The 24066-nt window shown below is 34.4% G+C and overlaps 1 protein-coding gene across 2 annotated transcripts in view; it reads left to right on the top strand.

Annotated features, from left to right (window-relative positions):
- FER (FER tyrosine kinase) overlaps window positions 1-24066 on the top strand; it is a 442177-nt gene that overhangs the window by 53641 nt on the left and 364470 nt on the right. For both annotated transcript variants that reach the window (XM_046666723.1, XM_046666724.1), the window contains one exon: window positions 19584-19757. In XM_046666723.1, coding sequence (XP_046522679.1) covers window positions 19584-19757 — 174 coding nt within the window. The remainder of the gene's footprint in view (window positions 1-19583; window positions 19758-24066) is intronic.

The following is a 24066-nucleotide window of genomic DNA, read 5'->3' as shown; positions in this document are numbered from 1 at the left end:
ATGTCTGCTCTACTTTTGTTATTTTCCTCTTTTTCAATTGGGTTTTTTTATGATTCCATTTTTACCTCCTTTGTTGGATTATCACCTATAACTGTTTATTGAGTTTAGTGGTTGCTTTAGGGTTTGTAGTATACATCTTTAACTTACTATACATCTGTTTTAGTGATATGTAGACCCTCATCTATAATAATATTTGTGTAATAGTATACTTCCATTTCTCCCTGCCTGTCCTTTTGCTGTTATTGTCATACCTTTTAAGTTTACATGTTATAGACCCCATAATACATTACTATTGCTGTAAATAGTTGATTACCTTTTGAATAATTTAAATAATAATAACATCTTTATATTTGCCCAAAGAGTTTCAACTCATGATGGTTTTCATTTCTTTGTGTAAATCCAGGTTTCCATCCGATATCATTTTCATTCTGCTTGAAGGAGTTTCTTTAACATTTCTTATTGTGGAAGTCTGCTGGTAATTCATTTTTTCAGGTTTTATAAGTGTGAAAATGTCTTTATGTTGTCTTTGTTTTTCAAAGATATTTTTGCTGAATATAGAGTTCTAGTTTGGCACTTAAAAAAATACTTTAGGGCCAGCCCCAGTGGCTTAGTGGTAAAGTTTGACACACTCTGCTTTGGCGGCCCAGATTTAGTTCCTGGGTGTGGACCTACAACATTCATGTGTCAGTGGCCATGCTGTGGTGGCAGCTCACATACAAAAAGAGGAAAATGGGCGGCTTTAAAGATGTTGCTGTACTGTTGTCTTGCATTGTTTCTTTTGAAATATTTTTGCTGAAGATCTTTTTTTCTCTGGCTGTACTTAAGATTTTCTCTTTATTGGTGATTTTAAGAAATTTGTTATGTGCTTTTGTGAAGTTTCTTGATGTTTCTTGTGCTAGAGGTTTGTTGACCTACTTAGATCTGTGGGCTTATAATTTTTATCAACTTTGGAAAAATATCAGCCACTATTTTTCCAAAATTTTTTTTAGTCCTCCCTCCTCACTTCTCTCCTTTGGGGTCTCCAATTATGTACATATTTGGCTGTTTGAAGTTATCTCAGTTTAGCTTTTGTGTATTTATTTATTTTTCTCTCTTTTCTCTCTGTTTCATTGTGGTTAGTTTCTATTGTTATGTCTTCCATTTCACTAATCTTATTTTTATACAATGTCTAATTAGTCGTTAATTATATCCAGTGTATTTTTCATCCCAAACATCTTTTATTTCCTGTGCCCTTTGATAAGCCTATCAATAAGATTAACTCTAACCCTTTTCCTGACTTCTCCTTTTCTAGCAATGACACTTCCTCCCTACTGCTTCCTCTGGTAAATTTAAATATGCTTATTTGTGCCATTCCTTTATCATCACATACCTGCCAAAACCCAGCTCTTCCTTTTGCTGCACACATGTACTTTAGGGTGGAGGAATTGGAGAGAAGGAAACAGAAACTGAGTAGTTGAGCCATTTCCATGCTGAAAATGAGCACATCATAAATAAATGAATCATCTGTAATAGTTCAATTTGAATCTTTTTTATATCTTTCCTGTCTCTATTTAATGTTTGTTCTTTCCTTTAGTTTCTTGAACATGTGGAATACAGTCATAGTAACTGTTTTAATATTATTAATAATAATATGCTGTGATGTCTGTTTATTGTTTTATTAATCATTTGTGTTACTTCTGGGTCGGTTTTGATTGACTGATTTTTCTTCTCATTTTAGGTTGCATTTTCCCGTATCTGTGTGCCTGGTAATCTTTATTTGATGCCAGGCACTGTGAATTTTACCTTTTTTAGGTACTGAATATTTTTGTATTTCTTTAAATATTCTTGGGCTTTGTTTTGGAATATGGTTAAGGTACTTGGAGACAGTTTGATCTTTTTGGCCGTTGCTTTTACATTGTTAGGTGGCATCAGAGGTACATGTAATCTAGGTTGAATTTATCTTTTCTACTGAGGCAAGATTATTCTCAGTACTCAAAGGGTGCTCCTCATATTGTGAGATTTTATACTCTGACTCCTGGGACCTAGCTTGATTCCATGGCCCTGTGTGACTCTAGACAGTGTTCCCTGTGATCCTTATGGGTGGGTTATTTCCTTGGCACAGAATAGTTTTCTCATAACCCTGAGCTGATCAGTACTTAGCTAAATAATCAAGAGGGAGTCTTTGCAGATCTCCTGAGTTTTCTCCTTGTGCATCTGTCTGCTCTCTAGAAATCAGTCCTTGTCTCTTCTCCAGTACTCTTGACTACCTTGGTGTCTCTGTGCTCTGAACCCAATCTGTTTAACTCACAGAGATTATTGGGTTGTGCTTGGTTCTTCCTCCCTCAGCTGTGATCTGGACATTTTCTCCGTTCAGTAAGCTGTGATAATCTTAGGGCTCAGTTTATTTATTTATAGTCTCTCAGGGTTTACTGTCCTTCATTGCCTCTTGTCCAGTGGCTTGAATGCTGTTATTTCAGATATTTGGGCCAATTTTTAGTTGTTTTAGGCAGGAGGTTAAAGCAGTTGCTGTTTCTTTATCTTGAAAATAAGCAGAAGTCTTGAAACTGGTGCGTTTTATGTCTTTATTTGAAAAAATTAAAACGTACAACAGAGTTTCAAGGATAGAACAAAGATTCTGCTATGCCCTCCACTATATTCATTAATTGTTAACATTTTGCCATATTTGCTCTATGGCTCTCTTTCTCTCTCAATATAATTATATTTTTTTCTGAATGATTTGCAAGTAAGTTGAAGACATGTCCCTTTATTTTTAAATATTTAAGAATGTATTTTCTAGAACGTATCTACAATATAATGATCAAATTTGGGAAATTTAGCATTGTTATTATACTATTATCAAAAATACATTCCATATCCAACTTTTGTCAACTGTCCCAATGATGTTCTTTTTTGGCAAAATATTTTCATTCCGATTCAGGATCTAATTCAGAATCACTCGTTTCATTTTGTTGTCATGTCTTTTTAGTTCCTTTAATCTGGAACCTGAATGTAAGAAATTATACTCTGTGTTCTGGTAATTTTTCTTTTTTACTTAAAATTATTTTTAAGTGTGTGCATTCTATCTTTAATCCTGAGGGAATGGTTTTTGTGTTTTTTTAATTTTCCTTTTTGTTGTTTGTAATGCTTTGGGAGGAAGCACTGGGAGATAGAAGCCTAGGTAGCCATGTTTATTTTTAATTACCATACTGTTTCCCTATCATTCTTTGAAAACTTCTTTACCTCTTGGCATACTAAGATATTCCAGGCTCTTCTTGAATGTTCCCTTTTCCTGTCCTGGAATAAATGCTTCCGCCTAAGAATCTCGGTTCCTCTTAGTAGAGAGAATATTTAGGTATTCAGCCAGGTTACTAGGTGTGAAATTTTGTCTCACAGTATTTTGCAATCACAGATTATGCTGCAATGAATAACTTTGTTACAAATGTGTTTATATCATTATGAATATCTTCAGGGTAAATTCTTGGGAATGAGATTTCTAGGTCAAAGTATAAATGTGTATATAGTTTTCTTACATATTACCAATATAAATATAAATTTCCTTTATAGATCTTGTACAATTTTGCATATTCACCAGGAGTATATGAGAGTGCCATTTTCTGCATAAATCTGGGCAACAGCGTATGTTGTCAAACTTTTGAATTTTAGTTAATCTGGTAGGTAAGAAATAATATCTCCTGTGGCTTTAATTTAGGTCTCTAATTATGAGTGAAACTAAACATCTTTTCATAGGTTTAATGGCTATTTTATCTTGAGGACTTGTTTTATTCTATGCTAAAGGTTAATTGCAGTTTGTGTTTTTTTATTCATCTAAAATTATACTTGTCAGAAATAAAAGGCATACAAATCAGAAAGGAAAAAGTAAAATTGTCTCTGTTTGCAGACGATGTGATTGTTTGTATAGAAAACCCTAATGATTTCACCAAAAAAACTGCTAGAACTAATAAACAAATTCAGTAAAGTTGCAGGATACAAAATCAATGTACAGAAATCAGTTGTGTTTCCATATAGTAACAACGAACTATCTGAAAAAGAAATAAATACTCCAATCCCATTTACAATAAAATAAAAAACATACTTAGGAATAAATTTAACCAAGGAAGTGAAAGATCTGTACTCTGAAAATTACAAGAAATTGTTGAAAGAAATTGAAGAAGACACAAATAACTGAAAAGATATTCCATGCTTATGGATTGGAAGAATCAATATTGTTGAAATGTCCATACTGCCTGAAGCTGTCTATAGATTAAATGCAATCCCTATCAAAATTCCTATGGTATTTTTCATAGAAATAGAAGAAACAATCCTAAAATTTGTTTGGAACCACAAATACCCTGAATAGCCAAAGTGATCCTGAGAAACAAGAACAAAGCTGGATGCATCACAATTCCTGATTTCAAACTTTATTATAAAGCTGTAGTAATCAAAACAGTATGGTAATGGTACGAAAACCTACACATAGACCAGACAAACAGAATTGAGGGCCCAGAACTAAACCCATGCATGTACAATCAACTAAAATTTGACAAAGGGGCCAAGAACAGTCTTTTCAGTAAATAGTGTTGGGAAAACTGGATATTCACATGCAAAAGAATGAAATTTGACTCCTATTTTACACCACTCACAAAAGTTAGCTTAAAGTGGATTAAAACTTAAATAGAAGACCTGAAACTATAAAACCATTAGAAGAAAACATAGGGAAAAAACTCATTCACATTGGTCTTGGCAATGATTTTTTGGGTATGATACCAGAAGTGGAAGCTACAAAAACAAAAATAAAAAGCTTCTGGGGGCCGGCCTGGTGGCATAGTGGTTAAGTTTGCACGCTTCACTTTTGTGGCTTGGGGTTTGTGGATTTGGATCCTAAGTGTGGACCTACATTACTCATCAAGCCATGCTGTGGTGGCATCCCACATACAAAATAGAGGAAGACTGGCACAGATGTTAGCTCAGGGACAATCTTTCTCACCAAAAATGAAAAAAAAAGCTTCCACACAGCAAGAAACAGCAAAATGAAAAGGCAACCTATGGAATGGGAGGAAATATTTGTAAACCATCTATCTGATAAGAAATTCAAATCTAAAATACAAGGGACTCATTCAATGCAATAGCAAAGAAAAAATCCAATTAAAAAATTGGTAGAGGATCTGAATAGACATTTTTCCAAAGAAGACACGCAAATGGCTGACAGGTACATGAAAGGGTACTCAACATCACTAATGACCAAGGAAATGCAAATCAAAACCACAATGAGATATCACCTCATACCTGTTAGAAAGGCTGTTATAAAAAAGACAAGAGACAACAAATGTTGGCAAGGCGGAGAAAAGGGAACACTTGTATATTATTGGTAGGAATGTAATTTGGTACAGCTGTTTTGAAAAACAGTATAGGAGTTCCTCAAAAAGTTAAAAATAGAACTACCATGTGATCCAGCAATCCCACTTCTTGGTAATTATCCAAAGAAAATGAAAACACTAACTCAAAAAGACATATGCACCCCCATTTTCATTGCAACATTATGGACAATACCCAAGATATGGAAACAACCTAAGTGTCCATCAACAGATGAATGGATAAAGAAGTTGTGGTGTATATATATATAAAGGAATATTATTCAGCCATGAAAAGGAAGGAAATCCTGCCTTTTGCGACAACATAGATGGACCTTGAGGGCATTATGCTACATGAAGTAAGTCAGACAGAGAAAGACAAATATTGTATGTTCTCACTTATATGTGAAATTTAAAACAGCCAAACTCATAAAAACAGAGAGTAAAATGGTGGTTAACAGGAGCTGTGGGGGTAGGAGAAATGTGGAGATGTTGATCAAAGGGTACAAACTTGCAGTAATAAGATGAATAAGTTCTGGGGTCTAATATATAGCATGGTAACTATAATTAACAATACTGTATTATATACTTGGAAGTTGTTAAGAGAGTACATCTTAAATGTTATCACCACAGGAGAAGAAAAGGTAATTATGTGAGGAGATGGAAGTTTTAACTAACCTTATTGTCGTAATCATTTTGCATCCATGTATCATATCATTATCTTATATACTTTAAACTTGCATATTATATGTTACTAATATCTCAATAAAGCTGAAAAAAAAGTAAAAATAAAATCACACCTGTCAGAATACAGTCAACTCTCTACTGAAATGGTATAGTGATAGAAATAATTCTCAAATAACACAGCCTATTTGAAGAGAGAGATTGGCTTACCTTTAAAAATGGATTGGATTTAAAAAGTGGATTGAAATGTATGTTTCCATATACTATGTGGGAATTAAAAGTAATGAAAATGCTTTTTGATGAACTAGCCTTATTATTTAGTAGTCACGTAATATATGTTATAAAATGTAGCTTCAACCTGTATAACTAGAATTTCAACTATATCTATATTTTAAGGAAATAATTCTTAAGCCTGACTATAGAGTTGATTCTCCCATAACGCTTGATTTAAAAACATAAATTTGTTCCAGTGCAATAGATATTTTAGAGAACAATTTGAGCATAACGTGGTTTTGTATTTGCTTGTGCACAAACCCAGAAGAAATGCTAGGTGAATGCTGAAAACTATCCATCTGAACTGAGCTGCTTAGGAATACATAAAATGCACAGAGACAAACACTTCCGTCATTACTGGCTGCCTCTGTTACCCCTTGTATTATGAGCTACACCCATCCACATGTGATATTGCAACTTTCTGTCCAAATTCAAATAATTCCTTCTATCACTTTAAAATAACTCACAAGTTGCAACCCTTCAGGTCTTTTCAAGGTAAAACACCATGTTTGTTGTAGTACTATGTATTTCTTAAACGGTTAATACATGTAAAACTGTGCAAAGTTTTTATTAGGTTCCTGTCTTTTTAAAATGTGGCCCTGATGAATTTTTTGAGTGTTGTGCATCTAACACCATTTTTCCACAAGCTCTGTGGTTTTTTTGTGTGATTTTGAACAACCCAGTGATTATTAGGGACAGAGATGTTTTATTACATCAGAACTTGTTAGAATTACTTGAGGAGCTTTAAAATACTGATGCCTGGAGCCCATCTAAAAACCTGTTAAATCAGATTCTCTGGTCGTGGGATTCAAGAATTAGCAGTTTTAAAAGACTCCCAGGTGATTCTTATTGCAGGCAGAGTTGTGAACCACCAGCCTAGGGAAACCAGGAAACTTGGAAGAAAATGTTTTTCTAAATGGGAAGTACCTAAGGTTTCCTTTGCACTTGCATTAGTCTTTGAAAACCTCAGTTTTAGGGAAATTTAATGACTTGTCTTCTGGATTTCTATATCTCACAAGGACTCAGAGATTCCAAAAACATTCTTCTTATGTAATAGGCAAACTCTGAATAAAAACTGTTGTTTCAGAGAACTATTTATTTTGAATTATTGTTTGGTACAGAAAATATGCATTCTTCGTGGAATTTTTATGCTGTATTTAAAAATAGTCAAGCGAGGAGAAAGAAAGCAAGTAGTTGGAAGATATAGTCTGCAGAGAAAAGCTATTTATGACAGCTATTATTTAGGTATTTTTCAAGCTTGAGTCATTTTTTTTGATTATTTTCAATGCCTTACTGTAATTATAGCTCCAGTAGTAGTTTATTCTTTGACTCAGTGTTCCAGAATAAATACTTTTTGGTATAAGGAACTCAGAACACTTAAATTACTACCTGTTTATGGAATGCTGATTTACCTCACTACACATCTGTTAGTTTGAAGGTGGAAAGCATTATGTGCTTTTCTAAAAGATGTAAATTGTTTCCCCATATGTAGTTTTCTCTTTTCAAAAATTCAGTACAGTGTTTACTTTCTTTATATTGTGTATTTATCCTAATATAATTGATACTGTTTACCTCTATTGGCTTTTTAAGAGTAAAATAGGCATTTTAGGATTTATACTAATTATTTTAGAAAGCTGCAATGCTAATGTATGCAGCTGATCTCTTTTTTGGGAGGGTATGGGGAGAATAAAATTTCTGTAAATTGAATCATTTTTCTCTTTTTTTAAAATTGTGAAATAGGAGATGCATATATTTCTAGGAATTATTTTTGGTTGTAAAACAACAACATAAAAAGTCACATTTAAGAATTCAGAAAATCTTTTGAAATCATACAGTTCAGGTAAAAATAGTATTTTATGATATAATATTAATATTATTCAGTATACAGCTCAGCATTCTGAAAAATGTTCTAAAACTTAAAACTCTCAAACTAGTTATTTTGTTTCCCTGGGGCGTAGGGAAATGTGTACTATCTGTGTGTCTGTCTTAAAGTGGTGCTATTTCTTATTGAGCATGGTATTGTGGTTGGTTAGATAAGAAGACGATGATGATTTATTTCTTTATTGTTCTGCTTAGTGAGATTTGAGGTGTGGGTCTTTACTCTGGTTTGAAACCCAAATATAGTGAGAGGCCTCTTTCATTTTTATCTTTATTTCTTCTAGCAGAGCATGTCATTATCAAGAATGACTGACTAATCTTGGCCTAGAAGGACTTCCTCATTTTAGGTGTTAATCATGCTACAAAGTAGATGGCCTAAAGGAAGTAGATGGCTTTTCTCTATGGCTCTTAGCTCTAATTTAATGATAAACTACCAAATACAGATTAAAATCACTGTTTAATTTGTAACCAGTTTATAAAGTACTATCATCAATTTAGCCTAGATAGTTATTCTCAAAGTAATCTTTAGATGCAAGGGTCTTTAGATTCCCATACTGTTGTATCCTCCAAGCATCTTAGGTTGTATCGGGTCCAGCATATTAAGAGATCGATTTAGGTTGAATCTGAGCTCTTTCATTCGTTAGCTGTGTGACCTTAGACACCAGAGAGATTACTTAATCTCTCTGACACCATTTATAATATGAAGATATTTGCCTCAGAGTGTTGATATAAGAAGTAAATAAGAGAAAACCTATGAGTGTACAGGAGATAGATAATGTTAAATCCGAGGAGTGGAGAAGGGTCTAGACAAGCAAGGTTAGCTTTAATAGAGGTGCAGTTGGGAGAAGTAATGGAGAACATCAGCCCCTCTCTTAGTTCTGTGTTACACAGGATGTGAGAGAAGGAAACAGCATTTATGTGATCGAGCTTCAGAGAAAAGGAGTGTCCTAAGTATACAGCTTGGTTCATACCTTCAGGAGCAAATGCAGAGTTTTAGCTTTTTTCCAGAGGTTTGTTTGAGAGTTTTTTAAAAAAAATTAGAGCAGTAGCTGGAAAACTTGGTTGGATGGGGGAGGAAAAGGAGGATCTTGTTTTTTAAAGAAATATTGGGCTGAAGGAGTCAATCAGGGAGATTTGGGGAATACAGGAAATAAGGAAAACAGAACGCTTTCTCTAGGACATAGATGGGGAATGCGAATGGGATACAGCAGGGTGGAGAAAAGGAATAGCACAGAAGGTAGAGGTAAACATCTCCAGGAGCCTTACTGTAATTTATTTTCTTTGAAATTTCAAGTAGGCCAGCCGTGACTTAAGAGAGATCCACTAGAGCTGGAGTTTAGGAAGATGACAGTAAAGAAGGAAGTAGCCAAGTGGAGAAAAATCACAGGGTGCTTGCTGGAGCTGGAACACACTGTGGTAGTCTTTAACTCAGCCCCTAACTTTTGGGAGGAGAAAGTCCTGAGGTTATGTGATTTGCTTCTAAAAGGCAAAGGTGACTCTGGCCAGTTATTTTTCTGGATACTCTTCTTCCTCAGAAGAACAGGAAGAGTGGCCTTTGAGTCCAAGAAGAACAAAAGCAATTGAGGGGCACTGAGTCTAGAAAGCTGGAAGAAAAAGTATTGGGAAAGAAAAGGTAATGTAGTTTCCTTCCAGGCCTAATCTGTGTTTAGGTATTTAGACTTACTCTTTTTTATAGCAGTACTAATATTCTGGTTGTCATGTGGTTTCTGGAAATGGCTCTCTTACTTCTGAGACTGGGCAATCACTGAGCTAATGTGGCTAAGCCTATTTGGTACCAGTCTTTAGAACCCAACTATTCATTTTGATTATATTGATTTTATTTTATTTAAAAAATATTTATTTAATTATATTTGGTCTACATAGTATTTTTATTCAGAATTCGTTTTAGTTATATTGGTATCTGATAATCTGAGAATTTACAGTACTTGAAATAATAGAGGTTTAAAGGTTTTAACCCTTTCATTGTTGGAAAGGCTTTAACTGGATAGAGAAGCTGAAATTCCCTCATTGAAGGACATGCCTAACTCACGATCTGTCTCTTGCTGACGCATGAAGTAACCTCCGTCCTTTGGTTCTTTAAAAAGCTCCCGCAGTTGAGAACACACCTGCAGTTCTGGGTACTGTGACATAAGCAGTGCAGGGAAGGAGGCTAGGCAATTCCTGCTTCATTTACAGGGCAAGAAATTTTAAATGCTGTAAGAAAAATTAAGATATCCAGGAACTTGTCACAATGAGTTATAGAATTGATGTGGTTTCATTTATGTAACCAGCTTATGAAAATTATTATATTATCACTATGAAATATTTGAATGTCTCAAGGCTATTATTTAACTCAGATGGGATACTGATAGTGCGTTTTTTTTCATGCTTCTTGTGCTTGGGTTCATTGAACTTCTTGAATTCGTGGGTTTTTAGTTTTCATCAAATTTTGATTATATTCAGCCCTTATTTCTTCAAATACTTTTCCTATCCCTGTGCCCTGCCTGCCCCCCGTCTCCTTCAACATTTCTAATTACACATATATTAGGTCTCTAGAAGGTCTTCTATAGCTCAGTGATATTCTGTTTATTTCTTTTAATTTTTTTTCTCGAGGAAGATTAGCCCTGAGCTAACATCCACTGCCAATTCTTCTCTTTTTGCTAAGGAAGATGGGCCCTGAGCTCTTCCTCTATTTTATATGAGGGATGACTGCCACAGTATGGCTTGATAAGTGAGTGTAGGTTCACACCGGGTATCCGAACCGGTGAACTCAGGCCACCAAAGTGGAGTGCATGAACCCAACTGCTGTACCACTGGACCGACCCCTCTGTATTTCATTTCTGATAGTTTAGTTTTTTATTATCATTTTTTTTTTTTTGCTGAGGAAGGTTAGCCCTGAGCTAACATCTGTGCCAGTCTTCCTCTACTTTATATGTGAGTCACTGCTGCAGCATGGCTGACGAGTGTAGATCTGCTCTGGATCTGAATCTGGAATCCAGCTGTCCAAGCAGAACATCCAGAACTTAACCACTATGCCAGGGGGTCTGCCCCTGTTTTTGGTAGTTTATATTGCTATGTGTTGTTTGTTGAGTTTTGTTTGGAGACACAGTTAAATTAGTTGGAAAGAATTTGATCCTTTTGGGTCTTGATTTTAAGGTTTGTTAGGCAGAATCAGAGCCTTGTTAACTCTAGGCTAATTATTCCCCACTACCAAGGCAAATCCTTTTTGAGTACTCTACCCAGTGCCCCATGAATTATGAGTCTTTCTGGTGTGGCTGGTGGGAACAGGCACTATTTTCGACCACGTCTGAGCACCAGGTACTGTTCCCTTTAATCTTTGCAGCTAGTTATTTCCTCTCGGCTGATTTTACTTTTAAAGATTTCCCTAATAACATTTTATTTTTCTTCTGTTCAGGTCTTAATTAGTATTTATGAAATCAGACTACTTAGTTAGAATTGAAGATAATTCAGATCAGGTGAGGCTTCACTTCTCTTTGGGGTTCCAGTCCTGTGCTACCTTTTGTCCAGTGTCTGAAAACAGTAGTTTCATATATTATGTCCAGTTCTCTAGTTGTTTTCAGTGGGAAGACAAGTTTGATTCCAGCTACTATGTCATGGCCAGAAGTCCTTTACTTTAATTATTAGTTATTTTATCTCCTTTTTTTAGCGTTGTTCCTAGCATAAAGGAATCATGATCAATGATCTCTTGTTTCCTTCAGCTCATTTCTGAGTATCTGCTAATATACATGATTAATTTGTTAATTACAAATTACTAATACATAGAAGTGTAAGCAGTTCTGGCAGGACGTCTACTTTATTTTCATACTTATTTGTTACTGTATATACCTGAGTGGAATAAAATTCTAACTTTTAAATTTTTTGTTAATTTAAACTTTATTTCCCCAAGTTAAAATAAATTAGTGAATTTTTATCATCTTTATGGAGGAGCTGCTAATATTTTCTACTGTCTTTGAATAGATATTGTTTTATATTTTTTCACACTATCAAATAGTGATTAAAAAGTAGCTCACCTTGTCCTATATTATTTTTCTTTAGATATAATTTTGGCTTCTAGTGTGATGATTGTTTCCTGTTATGTGTGAAGGCTGCAATTTAATTTCATGGAAGCATCTGTACTAAATCTGGAATGATAAGTCAAGGCTGGCATTTCATATCATAGTTGGCTCTCTATTTGCAAGTGTGTTGTAGTGTTAGGTCACAGCGTGTGCATCATTTGAGCAGCTTGTGTATGGAATTTGAGATGCTCCATAAATCATTTTGATTTTGATTAGTTCTAATATTTACATTTTTACAAGACAATTCAGGTTTGAAGACAAAAAGAAAACTGTTACCTTTCCACATTTCATATTTTTATTCTCTGTATTTTTTGAGTGTATGTCCACACAAGACATTTATTTATCTTACAGAAATAATATTGTACTCTATAAACTGTTCTGCAGTTTTACTTTTTTATCTCATTATATGTCTTGGACATTCTCTATATCGTTTCACGTGAAGTTATTTTTTTTTAATGGCTGCATATCATTTTATAATTTCTTTTTTTTTTAAGATTTTTTTTAAATTTTGTTTTTTCCTTTTTCTCCCCAAAGCCCCCCAGTACATAGTTGTATATTCTTTGTTGTGGGTCCTTCTAGTTGTGGCATGTGGGACGCTGCCTCAGCGTGGTTTGATGAGCAGTGCCGTGTCTGCGCCCAGGATTCGAACCAATGAAACACTGGGCTGCCTGCAGCGGAGCTTGCGAACTTAACCACTTGGCCACGGGGCCAGCCCCTATAATTTGTTTCTTTAATTTCTTATTGATGGATTCTTTTTGCTATTAAAACAGTGTGATAAATGTCCTTGTAAATATGATCTATATACTTGTGCAAATATTTTCTGTGAGATAAATTCCAAGAATTAGAATATTTCAGTATAAAGTTTTGCCCACTTAAAATTTTAATAGCTATTACCAAATATGTTTTTCAATAATTTCCATTTCCACTAACAGTGAATTAGAGAACCTATTTCACCAAAACCCTACCTATAGTATGTGTTATCATTTTATTTAATTTTGTCAAATTAATATATGAAAAATCATTTCAAATGGTTTCACTTGTATTTTTTTTATTAGGAAGGATAAACCTCTTCCTTTAAAATATTTTACTCATATCATTCTCTTGTTTAGAAGCATTTCAGAAACTATGTTAAATAGCATGGTTGACATTTAGCAGCCTTGTTTTGTCTTTGACTTTTATGGGAATGCTTCTATAGATGACTATTAAGTATGCGTTTTTGAAATGTTCCAGAAGTGGTTATAAGATATTTTTTAGTGGACTATTATGTCCTTCTAATATTTTATTTAAAATTTTGCATTGCTATTCATGTGTGAATTTATTTTTGTGGTATCTTTGTCGCTTTTTGATATTTGTTATGGTGATTTTAGGAACTTTTTTTTCATTCTCAGTTGTTAGAAGCAATTTAGGTAGCATCAAAGGTATTTGATTCCTAATGGCTTGTAATTATTCATTAGCAAAAAATTGTTGAGCTTTGCACTTTATTAGAGATATTATATTGATCATTGGCTTTATGATAATCATGTACTAATTGGTAATTAATTTCTTTGAATTTCCTATCTGTAAAAGTTAGGATTCAGTCAGGAAAACAGAACTTACACCAGGTAGTTCAATAGATAGGATCTAATTTGGGGAAATATGTTCAGAAGTTTTGATAAGAGCTAAAAGCAAACAGAGGAAGGTAAGGCAACTCAGAGATTAGTAACTGCATGCAGACTCTACTATTTGTAAAGCTACATAGGGAGGAGGAGGGCTTATTTCAACTATGGAGAGAGAGAGAGACAGAGAGAGACAGAGAACAATTATCCTGACTTCCTCCTGCGCTTCGGCCTTCTGCCAGTACCTCCCATTGCCCAAAGTAACCAGAAGCCTGTTAGCAAGGGAGAGCCTGGGAAATATAATTTGCAGAGATCAGGTCCTTGTAGGTAAAGGGCTGGGAATGTATCTGCCAGCAAATAAGCAAATGATCTGTACACTGTTTCTTGGAGTGTCAATTTTGGTAATTTATATTTCTCTTTAAAGGAAGAAAAGAATAATAGCCATTTTATTTATTCTTTCAAATTTTTCCCTCAAGGTTCTTAAAACTTCATCTTAATCTATAGTTATTTCTCATTCATTAGACCTAATTTTAGATACCTTATTTCCTTTTTTCTTGTAATTATCAGCTCTCCTTTTTAAATTTATCAACATTATTTTTTGTTTTTGTCTAATTCATGAACACTTTTCAATTCCTTCTTTTTGTTTTTAAAGATTGGCACCTGAGCTAACATCTGTTAAAAAGTTAACATCTGTTAAAGCCAGGCTTTTTTTTTCTCTCTTCTTCTCCTCAAAGCCCCCCAGTACATAGTTGTATATTCTAGTTTTAGGTCCTTCTGGTTGTGCTATGTAGGATGCCGCCTCAGCATGGCTTGATGCCATGTCTGTGCCCAGGATCCAAACCAGTGAAACCCTGGGCCACTGAAGCAGAGTGCATGAACTTAACCACTAGGCCACGGGGCTGGCCCCTCAATTCCTTCTTTATGCTTTCCTTAGTTTTACGTTGTTCTTCCTTTTCTAACTTATAAGATTGAAGGTTTAATAAGTTTATTTTTATGATTCCTTACTTAGAAATGGAAATGTAAAGTTTGTGAATCTTTCTTTAAGCAAATTAAGCTATATATCATAGATTTTAGTATTTAGTATTTTTAGTATAACAGTATTTTACTTGCTGTTATTTTCTAGGTCTTCTGTTAGTTTTAAAAACTTTACTTTGGGCCTATGCATTATTAGGAATGATTTGATTTTTTTCCCCTTAAAAAATTCTGTTAATAATTTTTCCCTTTAATTGCAAGAGTCTAACTAGAGGGTATAGCATACACTATTTCTGTTTTTGAGGAACTTTATGAAATTTTTTTGTAGCCCAATATTATCCAATTAAAAAAAAATTCAGGGCCCCGTGGCTGAGTGGTTAAGTTTGTGTGCTCTGCTTTGGCAGCCTGGGGTTTGCCGGTTTGGATCTTGGGCGTGGACCTACACACCACTCATCAAGCCATGCTGTGGCAGCATCCCACATAGAAGAACTAGAATCGCTTACAACGAGGATACACAACTACGTACTGGTGCTTTGGGGAGAAAAAAAAAAAGAGGAAGATTGGCAATAGATGTTAGCTCAGGGCCAATCTTCCTAACCGTAAAAAGCATACATTACAGAAAAAAAAAATGCCACAGATTCTTTTAAAATAGGTATTCTCCATACCTATAGTGTATAGAGTTTTACGTATAATGATAGATCAAACATATTCATTATTAAGTTACTTATTCAGATACTCTGTATTATTTACTTTTTTTGTTTATCTGTAATAGGCAGAGATGGGTGTATTTAATTCTCCCACTATTTTTGATTTCTTGTTGGATTTTTCATCATTTTTGCTTTGTGTGTTTTGATGCGCTCTTTTCTGGAATGAAAAGATTCATGACAGTTATATATTCATTGTGGTAGATATTCTTTTGCATCATAACGTGCCCTTCTTTGTTTTGTATTTCGTGTCTACAATTCAATTTTATATCATTTAAATATAATGACTACTGGGTCTTGTTAACATTTTTCTAGGGAGTCTGCTTGTCTTTTTGCTGTTGTTGTTGTTGTTGTTGTTGTTATGTATTATTTTATTTTACTAATGTTTCTTATTTATTGCATATAGTGAAGATTTTTTCCCCCCTGATTTGATAATGCTTTCCTTTTCATAGATGTTTATCAACATTCATATAATGTTGAACAGATGTGTTTAGTATAATTTTCATTTCATTTCATTTTATTTTAGTTGTTAACCAATTTTTTGTTTCTTGATTTTTCTTTCTTTTTTTTCGTTGGACAGTGTTAACTTTCCTTAAAAATTACTTTTAATAATTCAGATCTATATAGTCTGCTTTTTTCTGAACATCCACTTGTTTAACTTTTAAAACTTAAAAATTGTAAACTTAAATCTAATTTCTTTATTTACAAACTTTAAAACTAAGGCTGTCTACTAACTCTTCTGTGTGAATTGTTAGGAAATGAACATGCTTATGTTTTTTATCAATCTCTCACTCCTGATTTTTGTTAGTCTCTTTTGGGATTTTTGTCGAGTCTATTATAGTTAAATGATTCCTACTTTCACATTTTGTAGCTCTTCTTTCAATAGTTATGATATTTATATTCTGTTTTGCAAACTGAACCACAGTGGTTTTATTTTCAAATTGTATTGTTCTTTGCCTGTGATTACATTTTTCTAAAATTAAACAAGATATTTTTACTTTTTAATATTTGTTAACTTATCTGTACCTTTCAGCATTACTGACTGACTGCCGGTAAAATCCCATTATGAAGGACATTATTAAGAAAATTATTACTATTAAGCAGGATTCTGTATAATAAAGCAATTTGAATGTCTATAGATGTCCTACAGTATTTTGTTTATTAGATTACAAAGAATTATCTTTCACAGATTATCCTAATTAACAAATAATTTATCTATGCTCTAGTTATTGCTATTCCATAACCAAAGAGCCTTATCTGCAAAGTGCTGTACTAGTTTTATTGCAAATGTTGAAGTGCGTTTTTACTTTTGTTTGTTTATCAAGCATCTGTTAATATTTTACTCTCCTCTCTTTATCATAAATATTCCAGCCACTCATTTAATTCAAGTTAGACACTACCCAAAACATTTTTCCACTCATCCATTCCTTTTCGGTCATGCTTTGTATTACATTATGTGCTGCTCTGATTCCTCTCTTGTTTTATCAGTTGAAAATAGACCTGTTAATTTTTCCTTCCCCATCATAATTGGCATCGCTACTATCTGTCTAATTCCAGGTTTAAACAATTAAAAAAATCTTTTAATGGCGTATATTCAATTCATGGTTTTATTCTGCATTTGTCCCTACTTTCCTCCCTCCCTGTCTCCCTCTCCCTTCCTTCCTTCTTTCAGAGAATTTTTAGTAGCTATTATCTCAGGCATCACAGTAAATATCTAGAAGAGTGAATGAAGAGACATGGTACTGCTCTCATGAGGCTTCCATTCTAGTTGGGGAGACATAAAAAAACAGACAAACCCAAGTATACATACAGACAAATAGTTGTTTTAAGTGCTAAGAGAGAGAATAAGAGAGAATAACAAGGGTTAGACCTACATGAGATGAGGATTGTGAAAGGAAGAGATGGATCTTGCTATGTGAAGGAGAGGGTGAGCTTCCAGGAAGAGGGAATGTTCAGGAAACTGGAGGAAGAACAATGTCCTAGAATTTATTTAGCTGGGTAGAGAATGGCAAAACATGAAATTAGACGGATACACAGAGGACAGTTAATGGGAGACATTACAGGTCTCAGAAAAATGTTTGAATTTTTCTTTAGATGAAAAGGAAAACCAATGTAGTGTTTTATGCAGAGGAATGATATTAATTTCTTTTCTACCTTAAGGGGTGTGGATTGGAAAGGCACATGAGTAGAAGAGAGAACATCAATTAGAAGGTGTTGTAATAGTCTAAGCCTGAGATAATCATAACCTCCAAAAGGGGTGGCAGTGGAGATGGAAAGAAATGGGTGGATTTGTGGTAGACTTTGGAGAGAGAATCTGAAAGACTTGTTGATAGATTATTCATGGAGAAAGGTGACCTGAATTCCAAAGGAGCAGAGACTTTTAGAGAAAGAGGGAATGTTTCTTAGCAGTATTGGGAGGTTGGGAGTGGGATACAGCCAGGTTTCTGTTAAAGCTACAAGATAAATAGAAAATTCTGGTAAGAGGTATAAGGAGTTTTCTAATCATGGAGCAGGAGTTCTTGAGAATACAGGTTTCTATAGAATCCTATAGTGTCTTGGGTAAGATTAGGAGATATTGAGAGCAATATGGGATTGACAGTTGGGGTGATAACATTTACCTTGAGAGGCTTGGACTTCCACAGTGACTGCAGTGAACAGGGCTGTTAGGCCGGATGAGATGTGCCCTCCTGGAAGGAAGACCTAGTTCTGTGGTCTTTAATGTTGGCTTCCAAAAAGACTTCTCCCCTAGGCTGCAATGACTGTTACACAGAATCACAAAAATCTATTGCTACCAAGTACTTAGAGAATATTTATTGTTTGAGAATAGAGAAAGAAACACTGATTTCTCTCACTTTTTTGGTAGCCTTAACATTCTGCACATACTGTAGAACATTTTCCCAACATTGTATTTTTTTAGAGTGAAAATATCAAATGATAAAGGCAGAGCTTCAAGAGTTATTAAGACTATTTAGTTTATTTTTTAAATCCATGTTTATATGGTTTTTCATTGTTTTTGTTTTTGTTAAATTATATATTTTGATGGAGGAGTTACAACAGTTTGCTCCCTTTAGGCTATAATTTTGATTTAGTTGTTTATCAAATTTTACTTTCGGATTATACTGAAATATTAACAGACAGAATAATTCTCTTCATTCATAGATCAAAAGTAATAGCATAGAAAAACTATTCTTGTAAATGTCTGAAACCATACCTTGTCTATTTTTGTATCTTTAACATGGATCCTCCCTGACCATGGTAAGTCTGCAGTAATTGTTTCTAAATAGAATTTCGAAGACTTCTAGTGAAGAGCGTTTCTCCGTTACTTTCTTCAACATTTATTAGCTAGAACGTCTAGTAACAGAGGACTTGTTCTTCCAGCAGAATGCCCGCTTGTCCCAAACCCACCATTGTGTGTCTCTGCTATTGGGGCAATGTGTTGTGTTGGAAAAACCACTGAGAACTAATGGTATTTATTAAGGAAAGATAATAGATAGAAATCCAGAGAATACCAGTATGTAAGACATAAGCAGCAAAAGAAGAGCAGGTAGGACATTTTTGGAAGGTAGGGAAGACAAGGCAGTATATTGGAGGATAAGAAGCCATGCAAGCCAAAAAAGAAGAGTTTCAGGAAGAAGTGAATCAGCAGGATCAGATTCACAGACAGAAAGGTTAAGAATGAAGATAGAAAAATTTCTGTTGCATTTGACCATTAGGAAATAGGACCTTACTGGAGCATTAGAATGGGGTGGGCAGAAGCACTATATCACTGTGTTGGAAAACAAACAAGAATGAGAAAATGAAGAATGTAAGTTTGGACTCTCAATGAGTCCCTTAATCCTTTTCTTAGTATTCTGCATAGTCTCTGATTACTGAATTTTGAAGCATGTGCACTTGAAGTTGAAGATGTTAAATGTGAACCATTCATAGCTCATCATACAATTGCTAAAAACCTGCCATTTTTATGTTAATGTAATAATTTATGTAAAACTAAATAAACTTCTTAAGCACTTCAAGCATAGCTAAATGGAAACCTCTAATACAATTACTAATTTTATTTCTTTATTTTTTAAAAAGTCTTGGCTACTTATGATTCAGCAGACGGAACAACTTAGTAGGATAATGAAGACACATGCAGAGGACCTAAATTCTGGACCCTTGCACAGGCTAACCATGATGATCAAAGACAAGCAACAGGTGAAGAAAAGTTATATAGGTGTTCATCAGCAGATAGAGGCAGAGATGATCAAGGTTTGTCTTTCCATTCTGGAATTCTTTCTTTAGTTTGATTTTTAAAGTCACTGAAATATTTTATCCTATTTGACTTTTAAAGATTGTTTAGTCATCATTTTCTGAGAAGAAATAGGTTTTGGTATCTCTAGTAACTATTATGTTATTTTTATTGAATATGTAACATTATTGATTATAAGATATGTTTTATATATTCCTATGAAAAAAAATGCTGCAAATTAAACTATGATAGAATACTTTCTTATCACTTAGAATTTTTATTTTTGCTTGCTGAAATAGCTCTTTTAGTTTTTAAAAAAATTATCATATAAGACTATGCATATAATAAAAAAGAAAATATAGGCAAAATCAATTAGGATATTTCTAAATTTTCTTCACATTCAGTCTGTCTTTTCTGGATAACTTTTTACAGTGATTTTTATTTTGAAAATTTGCATGTGTACAAAAGAAGAGAGAATAGTAGAGTGAACTCCAATTTACCCATCCACCCACAGAGTCAGTGTCTTTGTTTCATCTATACTCTCACCCACCTTTTCTTCTGCACTGGATGATTGTAAAGAACATTCCAGATATCATTTATCCATAAATAATTTAATATGTATTGCTAAAATAAATGCTGTTTTTAAAAAAACAAAACTATATTATCATTAACTCACTTAAAAATAACACTAATTCCTTGGTGCTGGCCCCGTGGCCGAGTGGTTATGTTCGCACGCTCCGCTGCAGGCAGCCCAGTGTTTCGTTAGTTTGCATCCTGGGTGCGGACATGGCACTGCTCGTCAGACCACGCTGAGGCGGCGTCCCACATGCCACAACTAGAAGGACCCACAACGAAGAATATACAACTATGTACTGGGGGGCTTTGGGGAGAAAAAGGAAAAAAAATAAAATCTTTAAAAAATAATACTTCCTTAGCGTTATTAAATATCTTGACTGTGCTCAAAGGATTGTTGTTTAAATTATTTTTACAGTTGATTTATTTGAATCATGATCCAAACATGGCCCACACATTGCATCTGAATAATTCTTTTTTAATATGTAGGTTCCCCTCCTCCTCCTTTTTAAAATGCCATTTATTTGTGGGAAAAATTGGGTAATTTGCACTATAGAATTGAATTTTCTTCATTTTGAGTTTTGCTGTTAGCATCTTGTGATACAAGTTCACATATTCCTTCATCCTCCAATTTTCCTGTAAACTGGAGGTTAGATCTAGAGACTTGATAAGATTCTGGCTGTTTATTTTGGGCAAGAATACATCATAGGTGCTGGTATAGGCTTCCTATTGTTTCATATCAAGAGGTATATAATGTCTGCTTATCTTTTTGTGATGTTAAACTTGACTAATGGGTTCCAGTATTGCCAGCCTGATCATTCTATTAAAAAAGTTTCTCTTCAGCCTTTTACCAGTAGTTTCAGAAATAATTGATGTTCATTGCTTAGATCCATTATTTCAGAAGAGGTTGTAAAATGGCAATATTTTACTTCTAAATTCCTAATGCAATTGTTAGCTGGAAATTTGCAATAAAAAATTCTATATCAACTATTTGGTTACCCTGAGGTGTAGTTCATATAGGAAAGGTAGGATTAAGTGCTTGCATTTTGCAGTTAATTTGCCAGTTTGCAGAATAATGAATTGGTTCCTAAGCAACTTCAAAAGTTAAGATTCCAGTTTCTTGTCTGGCATGTAAGAAGTTTGGATGTTGCTAACTCCATCCTAACAAGTAAAAAGCTGACCAAATTGAAAAATTAACAACTCTTCTTAGATCCCTAAGAAAAGTGAGGTCACAGGGCAAACAGCTATCCCCCAAATTGGAGAGATAGACAAACAAATACAGAGAATCACAACTTGTCAGTGCAGCAACCTCCTTGGGAGCCAGTGCCGGCGTAGGAAAACCTGAACTGTAACTGACAAATTCTGAAGGTTCAGTGTGGACAACTCTGACAGTTTAAACTCCAGGAGGGCCCAGTTACTGAGGGGCCCCCCACACTTTTGTGAGTTTTACCCCCTAGATCTCTACGAAGGTCTCACAGTGAATATCAGAGAAAAATCTCATGCTCTCAGCAGGGAGAGGGGAAAAGGAACCATTTGACACATGCCAGAACATTCTATTCTTCTTAACAAGGTCTGCCTTGAGAAGAAACTGTTTCACCAGAGCCTAACTGACCTGGAGGGAGGGAAATACCCAACTCCAGCCCACTCTAGCCATCCTGTTGCATGTAAGTGGGAGTGGGGACTGAGAAGCACATGTGAAGTTCACAGTCCAGAAGCACAGGCTCAGTAAAATACTGAGACCTAATTGTAGGATTATAAAATGCTTCCCCTCCCGTTACAGTGTATTACCATGTTAGTAAAGATCTATTTACATCAGTTTTTTTACCCAGTACATCATGCCTGGGAATCAAGAAAAAATGACAAGGCATACCAAAAGGCAAAAAACGCAGTTGGAAGAGACAGAGCAAGCAGCAAAACCATACATGGCAGGGATGTTGTAATTATCAAACTGGGAATTTAAAACAACTATGAATAATATGCTAAGGGCTCTAAGGGATAAAGTAGACAGCATGTAAGAACACATGGGCAATATAAGCAAAAAGATGGAAATACTAAGAAAGAACCAAAAAGAAAAGCTAGAGATCAAAAACAGAAGTAAAGAATGCCTTTGATGTGCTTATTAGGAAATTGGACACAACTAAGGAAAGGATCTCTGAACTTGAGGATATTATCAATAGGAATTTCCAAAACTGAAAAGCAAAGAGAACAAGGACTGAAAAAAAAAGAACAGCATATTCAAGAACTATGGAACTACTACAAATGAGAATACTAGAAGAAGAAAAAAGAGAAAGGAACAGAAGAAATATTGAAATGATAATGACTGAGAATTTCCCCAAATTAATGTCAGACACCAAACGACAGATCCAGGAAACTCGGAGAACACCAAGTGGAGTAAATGAGCAAAAAAATTACACCTAGGTTTATCAAACTATAGAAAATCAAAGAAAAAAATTCTGACAGAGCCAGAGTTAAAAAACACCTTTCCTATGGAAGAATGAATATAAGAATTACATCTGACTTCTCCTCAGAAATCATGTGAGGGAGAAGAGGGTAGAATGAAATGTTTAAATTACTGAGAGAAAAAACTCACCTTCCTAGAATCTAGTTAATCCTAGAAAAAAACTACACCATGTGTACCCTGTGAAATTCTCCTTCAAAAGTGAAGGAGAAATAAAGACTTTCTCAAACAAAAATTGAGGGAATTTGTTGCCAGTAGACTGAGAAGGAAAATGATACAGGTCAGAAACTTGGATCTATGTAAAGAAAGGAAGAGCACTGGAGAAGGAATGAATAAAGATAAAATAAAAACTTTTATTTTTCTCAATTTTTTTAATCCTTTTTTTTGGAGAGGAAGATTGGCCCTGAGCTAACATCTCTTGCCAATCTTCTTTTGTTTTCTTTTTTTTCTCCTCAAAGCCCCAGCACATAGTTGTATATCCTGGTTGTAAGTCATTCCAGTTCTATGTGGGATGCTTCCACAACATGGCTTGATGAGTGGTGTGTAGGTCCGTGCCCAGTATCTGAACTGGCAAATCCTGGGCTGCCGAAGTGGAGCACGTGAACTTAACTTCTCAGCTACAGGGCGGGCCCCTATTTTTCTCATTCATAATTGGTATAACAATATTTATTGAAAATAATAATAGTAACAATGTATTCAATTATGTACACTCATGTATATATCTTGTGTGTGTGTGTGTGTGTATATATTTATGTATGCTTATATTTAAATGAAATGAATGACAGCAATGATACAAGGAATGAGAAGGAGGAATTAGGATTATTTTGTTACTGTGAAGTACTCACACTACCTGTGAAGTAGTAGAGTGTTATTTGAAAGTGGGCTTGGAATAGTTATAAACGTATATTGCAAACTCTAGGGTGACCACTAAAAAAAGGAAAAAAAAGCAATCTAACTGATATGCTAAGAAATGAGGGAGAATGGAATCATATAAAATACTCAAAACCACAAAAGACCGGAAAAAAGTGAAAGACGAATAACGCAACAAGGGTAACAAATAGGAAACAGCAGGAAATACGGTAGATATTAATTCAAGTAAATCAGTAATTACCTTGAAGGTCGTTGGTCTAAGAGAGATTGTTAGAGGATCAAAAAACAAGATCCAACTGTATACTGTCTACAAGAAACCTACTTTAAATATAAAGATGTATAGATTAATAGTAAATATGTGGAGAAAGCTAACATTAACCAAAAGAAAACAAGAATAGCTATATTAATTTCAGACAGGGCAGATTTCA

Source organism: Equus quagga, chromosome 7, assembly GCF_021613505.1.
Source record: "Equus quagga isolate Etosha38 chromosome 7, UCLA_HA_Equagga_1.0, whole genome shotgun sequence".
Taxonomy (NCBI): Eukaryota; Metazoa; Chordata; class Mammalia; order Perissodactyla; family Equidae; genus Equus; species Equus quagga.
The sequence above is the reverse complement of the archived record's forward strand: the minus strand, read 5'-3'. Positions and strand labels throughout refer to the sequence as shown.